Here is a 25470-nt window from a genome sequence, read left to right on the forward strand (position 1 = left end):
ATAATGTGAGCTGTAGTCAGAGTAGAGAAAATGTACCACTGACTCCTTAGATTTTGGTGTACTGGCATATCGGTATGTAGACAATTTGATAGTTGAAGACTACACAGCCCATCACATGCCTGGGTGTTTTTTGTAAACAGCCCTTCATAGTAGTCACAGTGGATTACAGAGACACATCTGCATGCGTAACAAAATACAGAACATAATTAACTTAAGATCATTTGTGAAGGGCTTCATTTGGCATCTGTCCTCCGAGGAAGTCAACTGAAAGAAGGAGATTTCAAAAATTCCTTGGCCAACATAGAGTAAGGTTTCAGTCTCAGAAGACAAGGATATATTCTCACTGTTACAGCAGCATGGGACTCAAGGGTGCACAAAGTTTGATATTTATTTCCCGTTTCACTGAAATGGGGCTGTTTTAGTGACTAGTTACTTAAGACCATACATTGATCCTGGTTTTCTCTGAATTGATATTGTTTTTTTTTTTGTCTGCAAAGTGAGAAATGTAAAACATCCTGAAAACATCGACACGGATATACAGGTTAAGAGAAGATGAATTCCGCTGCTGCTAGACACAGTTGAAGGCCCTTTGAGCACCTCTAGATGATGATCCTACTATCGATGGTCTTCAATTAAATATGGAAGTTCCTCATTTGTTTTCAATCAGAGTTTGAACCTTATGAACTAGTTCCCGGGCTATCCTCAGAATGAGTTGTGCATCATGGTGCTCGGCCATTTCTAACAAAACAAAAAGTGAGATTTTACTTTAGACATCATCTTACACTTGTTCTCCCCAGATGACCCGTATTGGTTCATTCACTCATTAAACAGAAAAAGTCAATGCAGATACAGTACTTGGAAAAATTATTTTTATTTTGGCATAATTGCCACTTGTTTCTAATTATCTAAATGAGATTTAAGTCAGAACTTTGAGTAGGAATTGGATTTGTATCACTACCATAAAAAGACATCAGTGTACTAAAGATGCTAGCACAAATGCCAAACTAATATTTATACATATTGGTTTCCAGATTTTTTAATATTGTTTAACAGCAAATTAAAGGGATATTCCAATTTATGCATTTATGGCACCTAGAAGGAGTTGTCATTTTGCTGCGAAACTCAGCATGCAGTTACATCTAAGGGCATTGCTAAAGGCTCATAGGCCGGGTGCAAAGGTTTATCTTGGGACCCCCCAACTTCTCTTAACTCAGCCAAGTATCTCTCCGCTAGTCTCTAAAGATTCGGGGGGCCGGTGACAGGTGAGTTGCGGCGGGGAGCAGGGGGGGGGGGAGAGAGGGAGAGAGAGATCTCCCCTCTATTCCTCCCCGCTCTCCCCCGCCGCTCCGCGCCGGCCCCCGAATCTTTAGAGACAAGCGGGGAGATACTCGGCTAAAGCACTACTCGCTCGAGTAATGTGCCTTAGCGAGTATACTCGCTCATCTCTACTTGCCACCTCAGGACCTAAAAGTGGTTGTACCGTTGACCTATAGAAAGGCTCTCAGAGGCATTTGAGCACTACAAAATGTTAACATAACCACTATCAGTGACCAGTCAGTGCAAGAAATAAACAGAAGAATTTACTTAGTTCATAACCCTTAACGTTATATGTAAAGTGCTTACCATTAAAAAACTTGATGATATCTGTAAAGTCCATGTTATTGTCTCGAACAATCTCTCGGTAAACTTGTACAAGAGCAAGAGCGATGAACAATACAAAATGCTCTGAGGAAATTTGTCTGGCTGCCCATATAACTTCCCAAACAGCAAATACATCTTCATATAACAACTCTGCCAAAAAGAACAGAAAATACAATTTGCATTTTAGAAAAATATGTTAAGTCCTTGAAGCTGGCAGAATAAGTTTTACAGGTTTACTAAGTCATATCGCTTGTGCCAGCATGTCTATGAAAAAGGTTTAATAGCATCTTAAATACTCACTGTGATTGGTTCATACCTTACAGTAAATAGGTTGTACAAATAGTAGAAATCCAGTGTGGATAAATAAAGATGTGAAGGGGGCAATATACAACAAAAAGAAAGCATATAAACTACTAAAACAAGAAGGCCGTGAAGAAGCACGAAAAAGATATAAGGAAACAAAATTGTATAAAAAGCAAATAAAAACAGCAAATATGAAGTCAGAGAAAATCATTGCCAAAGAGAGCAAAATTAACCCTAAACTGTTCTTCAGTTAAATAAATAGTACAAAGATTAAAACTGAAAGTGCTGGCTTTTTAAAAAAAATAACAGAGGAAACATTTTGGAGGGTGATAAAGAGAAGACAAATGTATTAAATAGTTTTTTCTTCAGTGTAATCACATAGGAAAATAAAATGTCAGTTAAAATGCAATTTTAAGTAAATTCTCCACTAAACATCATCACTCTCACCCAGGAAGAAGTGCAGAGCCACCTTAACCCCTTCCAGCTACAGGGCGTAAATGTACGTCCTGGCAGAGGGGTACTTAGCGCAACAGAATGTACAGTTACGCCCTGAGGATAGTCCGGCAACGGGAGCCGTCTGTCACCGATAGCCGGCCTCCCACTGCAACAGCGGGGGTGCATCGGGACAGCGACCCCCGCTGTTAACCCCTTCCCTGCTGCGATCTATGTAGATCACAGCATAGGAAGGGTTCACAAAGGGAGCGCGCTCCCTCTGTGACGTCATCGGACTCTCGCGATACAATCGCAGAGAGCCCAAATCGCTGCCATTGCAACAAGACGTCAGATACCGGCCTCCTGTATTGCCAGTGCCTATGATTGCTAATACAAGCGATAAGGCATTGCAGGAGAGGAGTCCTGCAATGCCTTATCATAGCGATCATCGGTGCTATGATGTAAGTCCCCCACAGGGACACAAATGGTGTAAAAAAAAAGATAAAAATAATGTACAAAAAAGAGAAATGTTTAAAAAAAATGTAAAAAAAAACCCTTTTTCGTACTTTTTCTCAAATTAGCATAAACATTTTAAAAAAATTTAAAATCCCACATATTTGGTATTGTTGTGTCCATAACAACACGTACAATAAGTTGAACATGCTGTTTATTCTGCAAGGCAAAAAGCGAAATAAATAAATAAATAAATAAAAAATCGCTAAAAAACTGAGGCAAAATTCTATTTTTTAGAAATTTGCCTCTCCAAAAAAAGTTATAAAAGTGATCAAAAAAGCCGAATGTACCCCAAAATGGTACCAATAAAAACTACAGCTCGTCTTTCAAAAAATAAGCCCTCACATGGGGAAAAAAAAGTTATACGACTTTGAATGCAGCAATTTAGAAAAAAAAATGATTTCCAAAAGAAGGATTTTTATTGCAGAAAAGTGGAAAAATCTAAAAAAAAAACAACTAAGAATTTTGGTATCGTTGTAACCGTAACGGCCCGCAGAAAAAAATGTGTTGTGTCATTTATGCTGCATGATTAATGCTGTAAAAAAATCTATGGCAGATTTCATGCGTTTTCTCTCCCTGCTATCATAAAAAAACTAATAAAAAGTTTCACAATACATTCTATGTACCCAAAAACGGCACCAATAAAAACTACAGTTCGCCACGCATAAAACAAGCCTTTATACGGCCATGTCAACAAAAAAATTAAAAAGTTATAACTATTGAAAAATAGAGATGAAAATCCGCCAAAAATTGTTGCGTCCCTAAGCCCAAAGTAGGCCATGTCCTTAAGGGGTTAAAGAACTTAAAAGTAGACGAATTGCTGGGTGTCAATGGCATACACGCCCGACTTCTATGGGAATTAAGCAATGTGATAGACTATTGGTTCTTATATTTAAGGACTGAATAGCGACGAGGTCTGTTCCACAGGATTGCTGCATAGCAGATGTGGTGCTAATATTCAAAAGGGGGGGGGGGGGGAACTAAACCCGAAAACTGTACTTCGATTAGTCTAACGTCTATTGTGGGTAAAATGTTTGAAAGGTTTCTAAGAAATGCTATCTGGAGTACCTCAAGGAAAAAGAGCTGTATAACTCCATAGCACCATGGGTTTTTGATCAGCTTTTACAAGGAAGTAAGTTCTAAACTGGACTAGGTAGAGTCATTGGATCTCATATTCCAGTGATGGCAACCTTTTAGAAACCGAGTGCCCAAACTGCAACCCAAAAGCCACTTATTTATCGCAAAGTGCCAACACGTCAGGGGGTGGGGCTTATCACGACATATGATTTTACCTCCATCGTTCTTGAAAGGACAAGGCTGTTTCAAAATAGACCAGGTGCCGATTATTTTGACTGCTTTGGATGTGGAAATGCTGTGGAATTTGCCCCGAAAAGTTCCGATGAGGACACTCTTCAGCATTTCCGGTCATGTAAACATATCCCAGCGGTAACAGTGACCCCCCCACAGTGTTAATAGTGACCCCCCCACAGCCGCTACAGTGGTAATAGTGACCCCCCCCACAGCGGCTATAGTGACCCACAAAGCAGCTTCAGCAGTTATAGTGACCCCCCCACAGCTGCTTCAGTGGTAATAGTGACCCCCCACAGCTGCTTCAGCGGTAGTAGTGACCCCCCGCAGCGGCTTCAGCGGTAATAGTAACCCTCCAGAGCAGCCCCAGCGGTAATAGTGACCCCCCCGAGCGGCTTCAGCGGTATCAGTGACCCCCCCATCCTTCCAGAGCAGCTTTAGCGGTATTAGTGACCCCCCAGAGCGACTTCAGTGGTTCTAGTGAAACCCCCAGAGTGACTTCAGTGGTTAAAGGAGATGTCTCGAGGAAGCAGTTAATTTTTTTTTTTGCCCAGTCCCCCCCATTAAACATACATTACAAAGCCCCCCTGTAAATGACATTTCTAGCTGGTTTGTACTTACCGTTCCAGCGTTTCAGCAACTTATAAAAGTTTCCTCAAGATGGCCGCCGGCTCTTTCCCCGTCGCTCGCTGCAGCCCGACGTGCGCGCTCCCGAGACACCACCAGCTGTGTCTCCATGGCAACCGGACGCATCGCAGCCGCCGACCAGACGCCCCGCAGCCGCCGACCAGACAGCAGGTAACCGGCGCTAGCCCCCGGCTCCCCAGCGCTAGACCCTCAGCCCAGGTGAAGGCCCCGGAGCCCAGCGCTAGGTTCCGGAGCCCAGCGCTAGTTCCCCCGGCCTAGCGGCAGCCCCCCCCGGCCTAGCGACAGCCCCCCCGGCGCAGCCCGGCGCAGCGGCAGCCCCCCCCCGGCCTAGCGACAGCCCCCCCATCACAGCGGCAGCCCCCCCCGGCCTAGCGACAGCCCCCCCATCACAGCGGCAGCCCCCCCCGGCCTAGCGACAGCCCCCCCGGCACAGCGGCAGCCCCCCCCGGCCTAGCGACAGCCCCCCCCATCACAGCGGCAGCCCCCCCCGGCCTAGCGACAGCCCCCCCGGCGCAGCGGCAGCCCCCCCCGGCCTAGCGACAGCCCCCCCCATCACAGCGGCAGCCCCCCCCGGCCTAGCGACAGCCCCCCCGGCGCAGCGACAGCCCCCCCCGGCGCAGCCCGGCGCAGCGGCAGCCCCCCCCCCGACCCATCACTTACCTGGGAGGCTTCTCGGGGCTGCTGGGCTGGGCTGGGCTTCTCCGCTGGGCAGCTCCAGTTTCTGCACCTTCCTCTAACAGAGGATGGTGCAGAATGGCCGCTTCAGCGCGCTCCCGAGCAGTGACAGCTCGTCTGCGCATGCGCAGAAGAGCTGTAGCGGGGAGCACACTGAAGCGGCTCGTGCTGAATGGAGAAGACCGGACTGCGCAAGCGCGTCTAAAAAAGCAAGCTGCCAGCGAATTTAGACGGAACCATGGAGACGAGGACGCTAGCAACGGAGCAGGTAAGTGGAATAACTTCTGTATGGCTCATATTTAATGCACAATGTATATTACAAAGTGCATTAATATGGCCATACGGAAGTGTATAACCCCACTTGGTTTCGCGAGACCACCCCTTTAAAGCGAACCTCAAGAGCAACTATAGCGGTTATAGTGACCCCCCAGAGTGACTACAGCGATTATAGTGACTCCCCAGAGTGACTTCAGCGGTTATAGTGACCCCCCACAGTGGCCCCAGCGGTAATAATGACAGCGCACAGTGGCCCCATCAGTAATAGTGATACCCCACAATGGCCCCAGCAGTAATAGTGACATCCCAAAGTTGCCCGCAGTGGTAAAAGGGACATCCCATAGTGGCTCCCAGTAGTAACAGTGACATCCCACAGTGGCCCCAGTAGTAATAGTGACATCCCATAGTGGCCCCAGTAGTAAAATTGACATCCCACAGTGGCTCTCAATAGTAACAGTGACATTCCACAGTGGCCCCAGTAGTAATAGTGACATCCCACAGAGGCCCCCAGTAGTAATAGTGACACCCACCAGCGACCCCCAGTAGTAATAGGGACCTCCCACAGCAGCCCCTGTAGTAATAGTGACATCCCACAGCGGCCCCCAGTAGTAATAGTGACATCCCACAGCGGCCTCCAGTAGTAATATTGACCTCCCACAGCAGCCCCTAGTAGTAATATTGACACTCCTCAGCAGTCCCAGTAGCAATAGTGACAACCCACAGCGGCCCCAGTAGTAATAGTATCACCCCACAGCGGCCCCAGTAGCAATAACGCCCCTCCGAGACTCATAAACTTACCCCCTCCTCTGCTCATCGCTGCTGCTGGTGCTGATCCCAGATGCACACTGACGTCAGTGTGTGCTGCTGGACGCTTCCTCCCCTGCTCTCGCGGAACCATGTAGGAGACGTCAGGGGAGGGGGAGGAGGATCCCAGTGCACACTGACGTCACAGTGTGCTCTGGGATCAGCATCGCTAGCAGCGTTGCTGAGTGAATGCTGGCAAGGAAGCTGCGGCCACCCTCTTTTTTTTATCTTTGTTGCTGTTAGAGGAGGAAGCTGCTCAGTGAAAAGAGCCTAGAGCAGCGAGGCACCAATGTTTTCGTACAAGACGGGTCAGTGCTGCCATCGAAAAAAGAAGTAGCGATGCCATACATCACCCAGAGGAACCTGCAAAGCTACTGAGAATGCCTTTGGTGGTTATGCAGCAACTGAGCTTAAACAACAAGTGTAAGTTCCTTTAGTGCGTTTATCTTGTCCTTAGCAGGTTTATTCACTCCGCTAAGGATGACAAAAGGCACTAATGAAAGAGGTCTTATACTAGCCTGGTTAAACCATGTTAAGTCCTAATAACTACTAGGTGGAGGAATAGAGGCTAGTGTTTGCTCATGCCTAAGGCAGATTCTATTTGTGATAGAATAATCCATAACCAATAGTTAAATCAGCCCGTTCATTGATATTCTGTCAAATCCATTTGTTTCAAACTTATTTAGTATTAAATAAGAAATATTCAAACTTTTTTTTTGTTATGTGTCACCATTACATACTAAATGGGAAAAAGCACATGGAAAAGGATTTGGGGATTTTAGTTAACTGTAAACTTATCTGGAGCAACCAGTGTCAGGCAGCTGCTACCAAGACAAATAGGACCATGGGGTTAATCAAAAGAGATATAGGGGAACATGATGAGAACTTTGTTCTTCCTCTTTGTAAATCACTGGTTAAGCCAAACATGGAATATTGTGTACAGATTTGGGCACTGGTACTCAAGCAGGACATATCAGAGATTGAGGCGGTTCAAAGGCGGGCAACTAAATTAAATTAAAGGGGTATCCAAAGTCAAATTCCAAAATAGTCATAAATCATCTCACAGTATTATAGTAAATCCATACATTACATTTCCTCTGCTTTTTCTATTCTCCTCTTCATTCTGCAGCATTCTGCAGCTTTGTTGTTGTTTACATCAGTACTTCCTGTTCACAGCCCTCCTGTGCTTCTCTACTACATCTCCCAGAATCCCTTGGGCTGCATCTCTGCCTATACACTCTGTATCCTCCTCTCACACACAGCTCATGCATACTATATTCATAAATTTGTAGGCTTAGTCCCAAGAGAGGAACATTCTGAGAGGTAAGAACTCAACTTTCCCAGGTTGAGATTTACCACCTGGTATTAGTGTTAGGATTAGAGATGAGCGAACGTGCTCGGCCACGCCCCTTTTTCGCCCGAATACCGCGATTTCCGAGTACTTCCGTACTCGGGCGAAAAAATTCGGGGGGCGCCGTGGCGGCACGGGGGGTAGCAGTGGGGAGTGGGGGGGAGAGGGAGAGAGTGAGGGCTCCCCCCTGTTCCCCGCTGCTACCCCCCGCACCGCCACGCCTCTCCCCGCCCCCCGGCGCCCCCTGAATCTTTTCACCCGAGTACTGAAGTACTCGAAAATGGCGGTACTCGGGTGCGTAAGTACTCGAAACGAGTACGTTCGCTCATCTCTAGTTAGGATCCATCTGAGAGCTTGGTCACCTGGACGTTGGTAGATGGGCCAATGTAATTTGATCAAATTATATACCAAGAACCTTGCATTATTTTATGTGGTTAGAGTACTGATTATAGGTATATATACCTCTGATAGTAAATTAATTTTGCATGTTGTTGCCATTTTCGGTTACTGCTTCCAGTTCATCTTTTTCAGAGACTGAACACTGTCTCCCTCTTTCATCTCCTTGTCAAACCAGCAGCTTTCCTCCATTACATTAATATAACCAAATGCCTGCTGTTTCTCTGTGCCCCACACTCACCGTCCTCTCATACAAAATGCTAAAAATTGTTTCATGTCTCCGCCTTTGTCTCCAAGACAGGTCATCAATAGAGGATCATTGGAGCCCGCCACTATTGTTTTTGGACTAAATGAACATTTATATACACACAATATCAGTAAAGAACGTTTCCGCCAGGATTTGAATCCTTGTCTCTCATAATGAAGGCAGCATTCCCAGCCCCTACATTATACAGCCACCCCAAGTTACACAGACACATATGCATAGTGTCAGCTATAAATTGCCCATCCAGCGCAATACATACCTTTACCTTCCGGATAGAGATGAGCGAGCATACTCGTCCGAGCTTGATGCTCGTTCGAGTATTAGGGTGCTCGAGATGCTCGTTACTCGAGACGAGCACCACGCGGTACTCGTCTCGATTAAATGAGCACTGACCATTGAATTCAATGGAGCCGGCAAAATATAAGCCCTTCCCTGAAATTCATCCAGAAATGTGTAAAAAGTAAAAAAAAAATACTCACCTTGTCCCGGCAGACGGAGTTCAGACGCGGTCGGCCAGCAGTTCTCCTGAACTGCTGTGAGTAGTATTCAGCAGCTGGACCAATCAGGGGCAGCTCTCAGCTGTCATTCAGCTGAGAGCTGCCCCTCCGTGCGCTGAGCCAATCAGAGGCAGCACTCACTCACCCATTCATGAATTCATGAATGGGTGAGTGAGAGCTGCCTCTGATTGGTGAGGCTGTGACCAATCAGAAGCAGCTCATTCAGCAGGCGGGGATTTTAAATCCCCACCTGCTGAATACTACAGAAAGCAGTTCAGGAGAACTGCTGGCCAGACGCGGCTGAACTCCGGCTGCAGCGGAAAGGTGAGTATACTTTTTTTTTTTATTTTTACACATTTTAGGATGATTTTCAGGGAAGGGCTTATATTTTTAAGCCCTTCCCGAAAATTCATCCCGCGCTCGCCGACAGCCCATTGCTTTCAATGGAGCCGGCTGTATTGCTGGCTCCATTGAATTCAATGGGCTAACATCATTCTTCTCTGCCACAGCTGTTACAGCTGTGGCAGAGGAGAACGATCTTTATGCTGACAGTGCGGGCGGGGGGGGGGGGGGGGTCTCACTCTTGCCACTATTGTGGCTTAAAGGGGTTCTGACATGAAAAAAAAAAAATTGTACTCACCTTGCCTGGCCTGGCCCGATCGCCAGGCATGTCCCCTCCAGCCGGCATCCTCTTCTGTGCCTTTAAAGCAGAGCAGGAGCGGTCAAAAAGACCGCTTCCTGCTCTGGTCCGTCCGTCAGGCACTTCCGAGGTCAACGGACGGACCGCCCACAGCAAGCACGTCACAAGCAGTGCTTGCTGTGGGCGGCCCGTCCGTCCGGCTGAACTCCGGAGTGCTGAGCATGCGCAGTGGAGACGCGGCCCGTCCTGACTCCTGTCAGAGGGCACCTCTCCACTGCGCATGCGCGCGATCCCGGAGCGGCGCGGCTGCTGGAGAAAAGACTGCCTGCCGGGAGGCATACTAGCACTTTCTGCTTAGGTTAAGCAGCGCTACTGATTAGAGCCACCTGATTGGCTCTTCGGCACCACGTGACTGCACAGCGTGCACCAATCAGGTGGCTCTAGTCAGGCTGCTTAACCTAAGCAGAAAGTGCTAATATGCTGCCGGGAGATGACCCCCCGATGTCAACAACAACAGGAGACAAGGTAAGTGTTATCTTTTTATGCTTTAGCAGCCATTAACCCATGGGTTCCCTGTGTCCATTAGGCACACCAGGGAACAATGGCTGCTAAAGCATAAAAACATTATTCATGTCAGAACCCCTTTAATAGTGAGACCTCGGAGCCCGAAATTCAGCCCTGCATGTTGCTCCTTGCCTGCCCTATCCATTTCTGCGTTTTTTACATGACTTTGGTGATTTGCTAAGATTTTCACAAATGAAAACCTTAGCGGAGCACCAGTCATATGCAAAAATGCTCGAGTCGCCCATTGACTTCAATGGGGTTCGTTACTCGAAACGAACTCTCGAGCATCACTGAAAGTTCGACTTGAGTAACGAGCACTTGAGCATTTTGGTGCTCGCTCATCTCTACTTCCGGATCCTTTTCCAGTGAATACCAATTCTGTGGAATAAGCATTAGTATATACATTTTGTCCATAAATAAAACATAAGCTCCTATCGATGAACAGGCAACATTCTAGTGCTCTGATAGGCCTGCCTAAATCATGATAGCCATCAGAGCAGTAACAGCTACAGAGAGAAGGCAATGGTGCTGGACTGTTTGTGAGCATGCACACTGGATCATGTTTCACTCATCCCCTCATCTACATTTTTGGTTACCTACTGGTGTTATAACTTTATAACTATTTTATCAAATAAAGTAAAAAATAAGCTTTGGATGGATCTTCCTTGCAGTCAGGTATGGTACCCTTTCCTTACTTTCTCTCTGTGTTGAAAACAACTCGCATCCCTGGGGATTTCACATGGTGGGGAATGGGATATGGGGGCGGGATTCACAGCCCAACATCGCGATCGCCGTGTGAAGTTAGCCTTCAGGTCTGTGGCCACTCTTCATTTTAAGTAAATAGGCCCCAATATATTGGTAATGAGTTTTCCATATTGAGTATTCAATTAGATAAAAATACCTCTTTTGAAATCTAGAAGAAACCAACGATAACAGAAGTAGAAGTGTGTGTAGTCTCCATTCTGGTGCATCAGTTCAAAGAGCTCTGAGTCCAAAATCTGGAAAAAAATCCATTGCATAAGTTACTGAATTCAACTGTGTCTCCACATTATCTGCATTCTCAGTATCTCACGAGGTTCTCTATATGGAAGTAAGCACTAATCATGTAGCACATTACCAGGCTGTAGGATATAACAAACCAAACTAATGGGTTTCTTGGCTGCAGCAAAGAAGCTCTGTAGTAGGTGCTTCTGGTGTTGTACTGTTGCCTAGCCATCTAGACGGATTTCTGCATTAACAAGAACCTTGATCTATATGGAAGTTAAATCTACATGGGAGCTAGCTGCTCCAAGAGGTAATCACTGCTGCACAAAAGGAACATCAGGCAGGACCAAGGTTTGCCCATAAATATCCAGGAAAAACACCAGGAGTTCCTGAGCAACATGCTTTGGGCAGGCGAGTCAATGATAGAGCTATTTGGTCACAGAACTAAAGGACATTTGATAAAAACCAGCACAGCATTGATGGGGGAGAGGGTATCTTTCTTTTGCATGTCCGTGAAGGTCTTAACCACTTTGTGACCACCAATATATCTTTTTATGGCAGCGGCTTGGCTGAATACTGACAGCCAGGCTCCTGCTGTACCTACAAGGAATAGAAAAACTTCAGATCCCGTCAGTTTAGCCATTTACATGCCACAATCAATAGCAACTCCAGCATGTAAGCAGATGACAGAGGGAGGGGGCTCCTCCTGTCAACCATCAACATCCAGCAATGCGATCACAAGGTACCAATGGGTGCTCATGGCAGGTGAAAGCCTGACAAACTCTTCTGCATCTGACATGTAATTCAGACTATTAAAACCCGCCTCTGGCAGAGTCTAACAGGCTGATGTAATAGACATTATAGAATGCACCACATAAGTAATGCAGTGTACTATCCTAGCGATCGTGCCATCACATCTTCAGTTTCTCCCGAGAGACCAAAAAATAGCTTCAAAAAAGTCCAATGAAGTTTAACCCAAAGAAAAGAAACCCAGTTAAAAAAATACACATTTTCCCCACAAAACCTTTTTTTAAAGGAATAAAATAGCATAAATGTTTTTAAAAAGTAGCACATAACAGGTATTACCGTGTTCATCATAACCCAAACAATGAAAAGATTTTGTTATTTCTCTAACTTGGTGAACGCCATAAAAAAAAATAATTTAGAAAGGAATGTCGCAGCTACTATTTTTGTTTTGTTCTTCTCCCAAAAACCCACTAAAAAGCAATCCATAAGCCGCTTGCACCTCAAACTGGTACCAATAAGAACTGCAACTCTTCCCGCAAAAAACAAGACCTCACATAGCTCTGTTGCTGGAAAAATAAAAATGGTACGGATCTTAGAATGCAGCCATACAGATTAACCGCTTGAGTGGCGGGTTTCCTACCACCCTGTTGTGCCCACCAGGGTAGGTTTTTTAAAATGGTCTAATCATTGAATTTCAACTAATTTTGCAGTTGCGTCTCAAGAGCCATAACTTTTTCATTTTTCCATTGACATGGCCATATAAGGGCTTGTTTTTTGCGGGACAAGTTGTGATTTTTTAAACAGGGGGGAGGAAAAAAAGAAAAAAGGGGCCATGTCATTAAGGGGTTAAATAATGCATTAACTTCCTTCTCTGGGTCATTACGACGCACACGGATACCACATGTGTGATTTTATTTTTGATTTTTTACCAAGTAAAGGGAGACAAGTGTTTTTATAATTTTTTTTAATAATTTTTTTCCTTTTTTTTTTGTCCCTTTAGGGGATTTCCACAGGGACCCCTCAGGACCCCCTGATCACATTCCGGGGGTCCGATGGTGACAGCCCTTTACTTGCTGCAGTCACATAGACTGCAGCATGTAAAGGGTTAACACAGCAGAGATTGGAGGTTTTCTCTGATCTCTGCTGTAAGAGCTAGTACCTAAGCACTAGCTCTCCCTGCCACAGAGACCATCGGCTTGCTTCTGACAAGCCGATGGTCTCTATGGCAACCTGTAAACAAAGCAGGAGATTGCCGGCAGATCAGCAATATCTTCTGCTGGTTTTTCAAAGCCCTTGCTTTGTTCTCTGTGGGACTGTGCAGGCAGAGCACACTGTCACAGCATGTGCTCTGCAGCTCCAATAGTGATACATAGCCCGGAAATCTTCCGGGCTATATCGCTATGGGCAGTGGAGCTCCTCCCGGAACATTTCCGGACGTGCCACTCAAGGGGTTAAATGGTTTTTCTTAAAAAGTGTCTTTTTTTTTGCAAATTTAGTAAACAATGATAAAGATCTATATAAACCTTGTATCAAAGTAATCACACTAAGGGCTTATTTACACGAACGTATATCGGTCGGGTTCTCACGGCCGGAATATATATATATATATATACGCTTCCAAATGAGCAGTCCCCCCTTCCCTCCCCCTCACCGGATCTCTGCTTCGCTCCTCCCCTCTGAGCGGTTTGCAATGGTAGTGGGTGGGATGGGGGTGGAGCTAGGCTCCCGCCTCTCCCCCCCCCTTGTCCATAGCCAGCAATGGGAGTGGGCGGGATGAAAAGGAGCTTAGCTCCGTCCTGTCCCGCTCACTCCCATTGCAAACTCTGAAATGGAGGAGAAAGGCAGAGAGCTGGTGAGTGGGAGGCAAGGGGGGAACTGCTTAGATGGAAGCGTATATTGGCTGGCCGTGAAAACGCCAGCTGATATACGTTTGTGTAAATAAGCCCTGATACAGATATGAAATTGATCATTTTACCGCATGGTGAACGTCGTGAAAACAGAACCCAAAAAACAATGGCGAAATTTCAGTTTTTCTTTCCATCTTACTTCCCCCCCCAAAAATGTAATAAAAGTTATACAATATATTATATGTACCCCAGGGTGCTGCCATTAAAATATACAACTAAATAAAACAAGCCTTCATACGCCAATGTCAACAAGTTATGGCTCTTGCAATGTGACTATGAAAAATGCTTAGTCCTAAAGGCACAAAATAGGCTGGTCTCTAAGGGGTTAAGTAATAACGGAAATAATTCTCCCGCGTGCATTTAATAACATATAACTATAAAATTAAGCAGGCTATAACTTTATAATATACTCATACTGTTGGAATGTGGTCTCTGGGCAATGATCTTGGGGACGCGGCCTTCAGGGAAGGAGGGACAGTGTTTGTTTACACACTCTAGAAATGCAACCTGTGCCAATAAATACATCATGTTTCATTACTATGGCTCTCTTGAGCCAATCAGATAAGGGCTAAGGGATTTATTGTCATTGTAATTTACCTCTCAGATTTTGCATATGAGAACAGCGTGATTACAGCGGCTCTGATTAAAATTACTGTTATCATGAAAACAAATTACGTTTCCCCAAATTATGTTCATCACCTTAATAATAAGTATAATAAAATTCTAATGATAAACACTATAAAGATTAATGTCACTGAAAACTTCACAATACTTACAGAGCTGATTAGGTCTGTAATAACCCATAAATTGCTCTTTTAGGATAATGGAATTAGATTATATCTTTATGCATTTGGAAAAACAGTTTGCCTACAGTTCGAGTTTTATTTTGTAGGAAACCAGTATGCTATCAGTTATCTGCATATGGGGATAGTGTTGTGAAGGTTTGAGGTGCTGGTGGTTTGGTTTTTTTTGTGCATTGGTGTCTCTCTGCCACTAATGGGAGTGATTGTGGGTTGTTACTGCTGGAGCACACCTCAGTGCTATTAGGGAGGGTTTTTATTTCCTCCTCAGCCATTGTTCTGTGCTAGTCAATTTTTATTGCACTCTCAGGGAGTGTAGGAAACAAAAGCTGTGTTCAGTGGCTCATCCAGAGTTTGGATTCTGAGTCCCTTCCATTAACCCCAAAAGATAAGTTCTGTGTTTAATTTATAGTGGAGTGTGTACATTGGTTTTGGGGTATATTTATCTCTAGGTCAGGGTTAGTGAGAGTCCCAGGTTCCAGCGTAAGTGCGTCCTTATCAGGGCGATCCATTCATTGTTTAGGTAGGGACTATCACTTGCTAGAGTTCTATAGGGATAGTTCTCTTCTTCTTTGCTTTCTTTTTACCATTTACGGTTTGCTTTTTGGGTTCTGCGGTGTGAACACATCCCAAGCATTTATTTCAGAAATACAGTTACCGCACGTTCGAAGTGACAGATAGCAGCCAACACAGATAATGTATTTCCTGCTAGCTTTTAAATAGTAAATTTAAATAATAAATGATTGACTTAATAAATATAGTAAACTGTAAGAAAATAGAATTAAATTAACAGAATTGCAATCACACAAAATAAGAGAAAATAAAATACAGTAAAAAATGGAAGAGATATAAAATTAAAAAATCCTCCCCAAAGTGCACATTCACCAATTTATTTATATAAAATACATTTATATAGTGCATACTTATACCATATTACTTGATGTCCTCATTGAGGCTCTCAGTTCAGGGTGGTTTCACATCTAAGTCAGGTGCTGCTCGGTTCCGTCCAGACATGGAACCGTTCAGGCGTGGGGATTCCTGAACAGAGCAGAAAAGTGGAATCCCCAATGTTTTTTGGAGTGTGAGGAAACCCACACAAACCCATGGATAGCATACAAACTTCACATAGATGTTGTCCTTTGTAGGACTTGAACCCAGGACCCCAGTGCTGTAAAGCAATATATGATATATAATATAATATAATATACTAATATGTTCCTATGGTCAGCATGGTGGCTTAGTGGTTAGCACTGTTGCCTTGCAGAGCTGGGGTCCTGGGTTCAAACATCGGCATGGAGTTTGTGTGGGTTCCTCCCACACTCCAAAAACATGCAGATAGGTGAATATAGATTGTGTCCCCCACTGGGGACAGAACCCAATATGAAGTGATCGATTTTTGCCTGATCCACTCTGGCCCTATCTGCATTTGCAACTTAAGGGCTTTAACCCACTAGCGTTTTTTTAACGCTGCGACATCGCTGCATTTTTTTCAGTGGGACTTTCTAATGTTAAAATCGCAAGTTTGTGCTGGTGCGATGCAATATTAACATTAGAAAGTCCCATTGAAAAAAACGCTAGTGGGTAGAAGCCCTAAGAGCTCTTTCCTGCGATATGAGAGTGAGTGAAAACGAATGATTTTGAAACCAATGATTTTCAATGGCTTCATTCTTATTTGCAATGTTTTTACTCACTCCAAGTTGCGATAAAAAAAAATTCTGAGATATCACCCATTGGGAGAAGATCTGAAAAGAGCCACGGAAACCCCCATAGTGAGGAGACAGATTGGGGCAGAGCTACAGGGAATCTCTTACATATTTCCCCATATTTGGAAAGATAGTGGGGAGGGGATAGAGGGCTTTCCCAGGGCTGCCCAAAGAGCAGGGACAAGGGGCGGGACTAGAGGGCAGATATCTCCAACCCCGCCCCTCTCTCTGGTAGAAAAGAATCACTATAAAAACCTCTCTAGCCCCCCCTCTGTAGCCCCGCCCCTCACCCCTGCTCTTGAGGAAGCCATGGGAAAGCACTCTAGCCCCGCCGCCTATATCTCCAAATATTGGGAGATATGTAAGAGATCCCCTGTAGCTCTATCACCTCTGTCTCCTCACTAATGGGGGAATCAAAGCTCTTTCTTCTACCAATTATTTCAATGGGGCTGGCACTGCTTTCACCGACCGCACTGAAAACAATGAATATCGCAGATTTTTTTTATCACAACTTGGAGTGAGCGAAAACATTGCAAATGAAAATCATTGGTTTCAAAATCAGGCGTTTTCACTCACTCTCGCATCGCAGGAAAATCTATCGCCAGTGGGGAAGAGTCCTTACTAAAAGGTTTCTGTACTTGGATGATTATCATCCATGTGCAGAGATGGTGTCTAAAGCTAAGGGAAGGAAATACATTTAAAACTGAAATGGGATCTTTGTTCTCGGCACTAAAGTGATATCAAACATGACATAATAGACACATATTTGTCATCGCTCTGGGAGAAGAAGAGGAATCATTTTGTGGGCCAAATTTTTCTTGAAAAAATTTTGAACATGGAAAAAAAATCAGGGAAAATGTTTGTTTTCTGCTTCTGACCATCTTCTCTAAATAAGACCTACACAATTAAATGATGAGCTTTAATTTAAAAACATAAGAAAGCTCTATGTGTCTTAACTAGAGGTGAGCGATTGTACTCGCTAAGGCAAACTACTCGAGCGAGTAGTGCCTTATGCGAGTACCTGCCCGCTCGTCTCTAAAGATTCCGGTGCCGGCGGGGGAGAGCGGTGAGTTGCGGGAGTGAGCAGGGGGCAGCTTTACACCGCCGCTCCCCCCCCCCACCGGCACCCAAATCTTTGGAGGCAAGCGGGCAGGTACTCGCATAAGGCACTTTTCACTAATCTCTATGTCTAACATAAAAAGCAACAAAGTAAAATTGTGGGGAAAAAAGAAATGTAAAAATATTCTCCTTTCGCATGCAGTATTCCAGAAGGTGAATTTCTATTCCGGGCGTCAATGCCAAAAACACCCTCGATCGATAAGAGGTAAAACAGGATGAACAGCGTGTTATCTGCTTGTCTCCGACTGGTATCGTCAGTTATTGTACAAAAAAGAGGATCCATCTGAATTCTATCCTTCGGCAGGACAGGATGAAGAATCTTGCATAATTTGCGTGTCCTGTTATATGGTCTTAATTGTAAATTTGGTAGCACTCCCCAGTCCCCCGCCAAAAAATAAGGCAGGACCCTTCATCAGGGAAAAACATGGTAAGTACAGAGGTCCCTGCAGGTCAAGTTTTCAGGATTTCCATCATATTTCACAGGTGATATATTTATGGCGTGTTTAGCAGGAGTAGAGATGAGAAACACTTCATGTGGCTTAGGAGTGAGTTGCTATTACAGTCCGTGTAGATATAGGAGATAAGCTGGTGATCATGGTGGCAGATATTTTTCGGGTCTTTTTCAGTTATTTAATTGAAGAATATTACAATCATATTATCCCCAGCCCCAAACTGCATATGTAGATAAAATATTAACCATTCTCTGTTATTCCAAAGTACAGCAATTTAGGCTTATATTTGTGAATTACAACATTGTTCTTTTATATACAGTTTTTATTTCAGGCTTTGTTATTGAAAATCAATGCTATATGGACTGGCTAAACACAAAAGTTGCCGTTGGCTCTGGTACATCAACCATCAATACACCATATTTATCAATAGCACATAACTCCTGTATTTAACTCAACGGTGCAAGTTTTTACCTAGGGTGAACTTATAACTTACCTGGATCAAAGATCTCATGTTGGCAAAGTGCATGTCCATGGCACCTCCATTTGGGAAGTTTTGAGTCATTCTCTTCATAAGCTGTGTAAAGCAGCTGTATGCCATTAAATCTGTAGACAGAATATATTGTAATATAGCAAAATAAAGTTGAACATCCTGCTACTCCACTACTGATATAAGGGAAAGTAACATAAAACTGCTTGGGGGCAACCAAAAATAATGCAACATGACTTGATTGGGTTGCAAGTGATTGTATAGCTAACTAATGTGGAAAGGAGAACAACACTGTAGCAACTAATCAGATGATTGCTTATTAATGGGACAATTATCTTGACTTGAAAGCAGATTTATTTTTGCTGTACCCCTTTTCATAAACCTATAAGTCACATAGTCTAAGCTCAGGTTGTGGAGATAAAATAGATGCTGCCGGTAATAAAAAATAGAACAAGAACAAAGGAGACAGAATATACATTGCAATTTTAATTAAAATTGGAATCAGAATAGTATCAAAGAAAATGATGATATAATGGAAAGTATTTCTGGTGTTTCTTTTCTGTATTGCTTAGTTTTACTATTTCTTTACATTACACATATACAGTATATTGTGTCATGGTTTGTGCTTAGTGCAGTGTTACTTACCATTATCTAAAACCACCATTAATGGAGCTAGCAGGTCACACATTCCTTGGACATAACCTACATCCAGGTGCTCCCACACATAGCTGGATTAAAGATGAAAACAGCAGGATTCAATCATTGGACGTTTTACACATTGTTACTAGAATAACCTCTTAATTTGACTGATGTGCATTCCGAAAACGGGCATAACCTCCCTCTATGCCGGTGTAACTATTGCTGATATAAGCCACATGTTTTGCGATACAGACTGATGCTAGGTTCATATTGTGTTTGTGAACCTGTGTATAGTTTCTGTCCAAAATACATTCAGATGGAACATTAGACAGAACATGGCCTGCCATTACTAAGGGCTACAAGCTTTGGTCTCTACTTAAGCAGGTTTCTGTTTGCTTTTGGCATTTGTGTCGGACAGAATAGTTGACTACATTATTCTGTCCGGTACAGATTCTAGAAACAAATGAAGATCTGCTAAAAGCTTGCAGCTTTGGTCTCCATTTCAGTAATGACAGCCTATTAGAGATGAGCGAGGGTGCCGGGGGCAGGCGGGGAGCACCGGGGGAGTGCGGGGAGGAATGGAGGGGAGATCCCTCTCTCCCTGCTCCCCCCTGCTCACCACCGCAACTCACCTGTCACCCGCGCCGGCAGCCGAATCTTTAGAGACGAGCGAGCAGATACTGGACTAAGGCACTACTCGCTCGAGTAGTTAGCCTTAGCGAGTATGCTCACTCATCTCTACAGCCTATAGATCATTACTACCTGCTTAACTTCCAGCCTAGGAGGAGCAAATGTGGAGGCCTACTATTGAGTAGATGACAGGCTTGCTATCCTGACACCTGAATTACTACACGTAAGATACAGGAAACCACCGGATTGGCTTAACTAATGGAAAAGCTCCCTATGGAAAACTACAGACTTCAGGGCTGTGAGCACCTCACATTTGTGCAGTAAGGAGGTCTAGGAGACTCCAAGGCCATGAGGAATCACATGAGTGTACAGAGCATCAAGCTATCGTGAGAGGGATTACAGCCACAACCAGTAGTGAAACTGCTAATTTTCAAGGAATATGCCTTCATCTATGAATGTTGTACTGCGATGTTTTCATTACAAGTAAAGGTGAGTTTTAAATTTTCCTCTCCTGACTCTCTGGACTTTATTTGGGGGGCACAATGCACCATACCACTTACTCCAGGGAGCAGAGGCCAGTCTCAGTGCACCTGACCATTATCACCCCATGCCCTTTTAGCCCTGTGTGACTAACGAGTTGGAGAGCGTGGCAAGTGTTTAGGTCTACAATCCACTGCACAGTCCACACAATTCCCGGTCATCACACACACATGATTATTTTACTGTATAGTATTGAGAGTTAAAGTGATTCCCAACAATATGTTTTTGGTGATCAAAGTTTGACTGGTGGGAGTCACGCTGCTGAGTCCCGCACCTAGAATAGGGGTCCTGTGTCCCCGTCTTTTCCTTTATCCCACCTCCTCCACAGTGAGGAGTAACTTGAATGGAGCTACAGCTGAGCATGCTCGCTGCTTCTCCATTCATATTACTAAGACTACCAGAGACAGCCAAGCACTTTGTTATCTATGGCAGGCCTATTGAAATGAATGTAGAAGCACACATGCTCAGCTGCAGCTCCATTCAAGCTCCCCCTCACTGGATTAAAAGTCAACTGCAGGATAACACTTATTGAATAGGACTACAAGTTCTTTTACAATTTACAATGGTTAGCATTGTTGTATTGCAGTGCTGAGGTCCTAGGTTCAAATCTGACCAAGGACAACAACTGCATGGAGTTTGTATTTTGTGTTTCCTCTCCTACTTCTCCTCTGGAAGAGGAAGAAGGTGTCAGAAAAAGCACAGTGGATCAGTGGTTAGTAATGTTGTCTTGCAGCGCTGGGGTCCTATGTACAAATCTGGCCAAGGACAACATCTGCATGAAGTTTGTATTTTGTGTTCTTTCTCCTCCTCTGGAGGAGTTCATTCATGTGAGTGATCTTTCACTCGGACTGACAGTCTGAGTTTGAAAAACCGCTTTTGCCCTATTTTCGTACAAGTCTTGCAGATAATAGGACATGTAATGTGTGGTATCCTGCACCTGGCATAGCACACGGATGGGGTGTCCGTATGCTGCGCCATGCGAGTTACACCCAAGAATCGTAATTTTTGACAGAACAGAAGAATAACAGATTTTATAGCACAAATATAGAAAGATAAAGTTTCCAGAAATGATGTACCTGCACATGATGTTCCGAAGCTTTTCTAAATTATCCGGTGTGAAATACCAGTAATTCCTATCACATCTCTGGACGTCTTTATCAATTCGATGTAAGTTTAAGGCAATTGTGTCCATCAATTCTATCTAAAACAGAGAGAACATAACCTTAAAAAGACAAAACCAGAAAAATTCAAACACAATTTATCTAGACAAGGTGATGAAATGACCACAGTACTAGTGGAGAATGGAGTCTACCACCACTTACTGTATACGACGTAGGGCACATGGAAGAGATGTCCTCAGAATTGTTTAAATATTCTAGTTGGGAGCAAAGTTGCTCTTCACATATAGAATTCTGCATCTTGAGAACATCCTTGGTTTTTCTTGGAGGACCTAAACTCATTTCTGTCCTATCAGACTCTGTGCTTGATTCTTCTTCCTCAAAACATATGCTTTGCTGATCATCAATGCTGGAAAGGATGCCAGAGGTCACAGAGTAATTTCGAGAAGAAGGAAGACCAGAATCTGGAGAGTCAAACTCTACAGACTGCTGTGGCTCAGCTGCCACTATAGCAGTTGGAGTACCAGCCGTAGGGGTGTGGGTGGATGTTTTATCAATCCGACATTTCAGATCTCTGTCTGTCACATCTATTTCTTCTGTAGACATAAAAACCTGAGAAACAAAATATTAACAGACATGAAATAAGAATTAATAAGACATGAAATAAGAGATTTTGCGTTATTTTAAAAGACCACGTCTAATATGCATGATTTACACTTACTAGTTAGGAGAATAAACAGTGTAGGATTGTAGTTTCTTGGGCCCACCAAGGCTCACATATTGAACCTACTTAGGTTATTATATTTTCTGTTATCACTGCACACAGAGGACATAACATTAAAGGGGTTGGCCACTTTTTTTATAATTAGTTCAGGAAAGTGGATAATGTTGATATGAGCAAGTACAGTAACTAATGCAATGTGAAGTTCTGCATCGATTATTACTTTTTAAAGCTACTCCCCCTTTTTCTGCACAGACACCCCACTGCTTCTGTCCTGCAAATGGCCAGTGGGGCACCAGACTTGCCCCTGTCCATCAGCGCTTCACATTGAAATGTACAGCGTAAGTTTCCTTTCCAGAACATGGCACAGCTATAGTAAGTATCAATATCAACGGGAGGAACTGATGAGCAGGGCCGTGTCACATACCGGTTCGTTAATGGCCATTTGCAGAATAGGAGTGGCAGGGCTGTCCAGGCAGAGGAAAGCTAATGATAGATGAGAGGAAAAAAGAGGGAGCGGAGTATGGACTTGAGAGAACCAAAGCCTATAAACCGATGTTTTGGTTTGGGAATTTTAATTTATTTTCTACTCCCTTGCTTCTATATATGGGAGTGAGATTGATCAATTATTGACGAGTCTGGGGTGTGTGTGTGTGTGTGTGTGTGTGGGGGGGGGGGGGGGCAGCCAGTCCACAAAATGTCACACCTTCTCAGGAGGATGTGCAATTACATGGAATACATGTAGAGAAAAAAAAGCGCTGGACATAAAGCCCACCTAACCACCTGCACCCTGACACGTGTACGTGCAGGTGGTAAGGTGGGCTTTACACATTATGTACTGCTGCTTATATGCATAGATTCAATGCTTTGTATGCTTAATGTGTCATTTTATATGATTAAATGTTTGCTGATATATAATTTTGCATACGTGCACTTTTTGAGCATATATTTAATTCTATGAACTTGATATGTTGTATGCCTTCCTTTTGCCTGTCTGCTGCACATTGGAGACTCATCTCTATTGTACTGTAACCTCTTTCTAATTGTAATGAATAAAATATAGAAACTTTTTTTATGGAAGCTTTGCGTGCTAACGTATTATTTTTGGATTGATTGTGCAGCAGAGAGTGTGCTGCTGGTTGTGAGATGCAACCGTTGTTTATTACATTGCAATAAAACTAGGGTTACATTTTTTCCCAAACTTCATGTGGATACAGAGCCTCACATGGCGCAGAGTGTTAAGGCAGCAGAATGCAGTCCTGAGCTCTTGCTTATCACCTGAAGGTTGAGGTTTCAATCCCCACATGGTTCAGGTCACCGGCTCATCCTTCTGAGGTCAGTAAAATGAGTACCCAGCTTGCTAGCACATAAAGATGACAATGGCAAACTACTCCGCAAAAACAGTCTCCCAAGAAAACAACACAATGTGATTTCACCCTAGGAGTCGGTCACGACTCAGTGCTTGCCCCAGGGAACTTCACCTTTTTACATTGTATTACACATGTGGATGTGTAAATCGTTCTTTTCTCTCTCTTAACAATATTTTAATTTCTATATATCTTTATATAACTCATATATCTTTAGTTTTATATGATTCACTTGTTATTAATTCAACTTTTATAACATTTCCTACATTTCATTGTTCCCTTCATCTATCCATTTTATTTCATTTTATATCCATCAAATGGGTTTTATTTCAAATGGGTTTTACTTCATCAACTATTGATGATTAGAGATGAGCGAATATACTCGCTAAGGCACATTACTCGAGCGAGTAGCGCCTTAGCCGAGTATCTCCCCGCTCGTCTCTAAAGATTTGGGGGCCGGCGGGGGGCGGGGGGGGGGGGGGGCGAGGAGCGCCGGGGGAGAGCGGGGAGGAACAAAGGGGAAATCTCTCTCCCCCCCTGCTCCCCCCCCCCCCCCCCCGCTCCCTGCCGCAACTCACCTGTCACCTGCGCTGGCAGCTGAATCTTTAGAGACGAGCGGGGAGATACTCGGCTAAGGCACTACTCGCTTGAGTAATGTGCCTTAGCGAGTATACTCGCTCATCTCTAATCATCAATAGTTGATTAGCTGGGGTCCAGTGCTCAGGAACCCAATCGATCAGCTGTCATGCCACCAGTTAAACATACGGGGAATGGAGAAGAAGCAAATCGCTCCAACTCCTGTTTAGTGCCGGGACTAGTAATTGCAGTCCCAGTTCTCATTAATTGAGAGCTGTACTTGGAGTTACCAGTACCAGCCATTATACAGGGGTCATAGAGATCCGCTTCCACTCCATACACTGTTTGTTTTGCCTGTGACAACGGGCATCAGAACAGCTGATCGGTCATGGTCCTGAGGGATGGACCTCAGCTGATCAACTGTTGATGATCTATCCCGAGGATAGGTCCTCAATACAAATTGCCTGGAAAATCCCTTTAATTTTTTTCCATTGCTTATGTAACGCCAACATATCCTGCAGTGCTGTACAGAAATTCTCATCACTCAAAACTAATTTCTTTCGAAGAGAAAATTGAAAACACACAAAATACATTAACCTTTCAGTTAATTGTGGGAGTATCGGAGAAAACCCACACAAACACCGGAGAACATGCAAACTGAATGCAGCTGTTGCTCATGGTGGGATTCATGCTAGGCCACTGGGCAACTAAGCACATTATTAGGCAATGTTATTTAGATATAACATAACACCATGCACCAAACAATTTGCCATCCGTACGCTCAAACATTGGTTCCACACAATCATGTTAATAAGATGGGTAAGCCGTACTGTTCTCATGCCAGTTAATCTTGCGGGTCTCACGCCTTACACAAATCAATACGCAGTATTAGAAAGGTTAAGGGATGATATATGCAAATAGGTGATGACATAATGTGAATACAATTTATAAAACAAAAGGAAAAATCCAAGTGTCTTACATCATTACTAATGGTAGAGTCTCGGTGGATCAGACGTTGCACATGACTGTCAATACTACTACCGGATGACAGCTTAGCATAAATGGCTGAGTGAGATTCCTTCTCCCGCTGCTTGACTATCACCTCGCAGGCTTTCCACTCTGCCATCACTTTTTGGTACCTGGAAGCAATTGCTTCATCAACCTTCAGTTAAGAACAAAAAACACTTATAATTTTTCAACCAAATAACTGCAAGTAAATGACAGATTTTTATATATTCCTCATGAACATCACTTTTGTATGTGTTAGCTTCCACATTGGTAATAACGGTAATTATGAAACCAGTCATTTTTATGCCAATAGTACTAAGGCTGGGGCTACACACAATCTTTTTGTAGCATGACAGCTC

At 43.9% G+C, this 25470-nt stretch overlaps 1 protein-coding gene across 1 annotated transcript in view; it reads right to left on the minus strand.

Moving 5' to 3' along the window:
- Positions 1-532: 532 nt before the first annotated feature.
- Positions 533-25470, minus strand: part of SGSM2 (small G protein signaling modulator 2) — a 328957-nt gene continuing 304019 nt past the window's right edge. Inside the window, exons 16-23 of the mRNA XM_066598602.1 lie at positions 25083-25265; positions 21644-22051; positions 21398-21522; positions 19158-19240; positions 18519-18628; positions 11215-11311; positions 1624-1791; positions 533-738 (exon numbers count right to left, since the gene is read on the minus strand). Of these exons, the coding sequence (XP_066454699.1) occupies positions 650-738; positions 1624-1791; positions 11215-11311; positions 18519-18628; positions 19158-19240; positions 21398-21522; positions 21644-22051; positions 25083-25265 (1263 nt within the window). The 3' untranslated portion in view covers positions 533-649. The remainder of the gene's footprint in view (positions 739-1623; positions 1792-11214; positions 11312-18518; positions 18629-19157; positions 19241-21397; positions 21523-21643; positions 22052-25082; positions 25266-25470) is intronic.

Source organism: Eleutherodactylus coqui, chromosome 4, assembly GCF_035609145.1.
Source record: "Eleutherodactylus coqui strain aEleCoq1 chromosome 4, aEleCoq1.hap1, whole genome shotgun sequence".
Classification (NCBI taxonomy): Eukaryota; Metazoa; Chordata; class Amphibia; order Anura; family Eleutherodactylidae; genus Eleutherodactylus; species Eleutherodactylus coqui.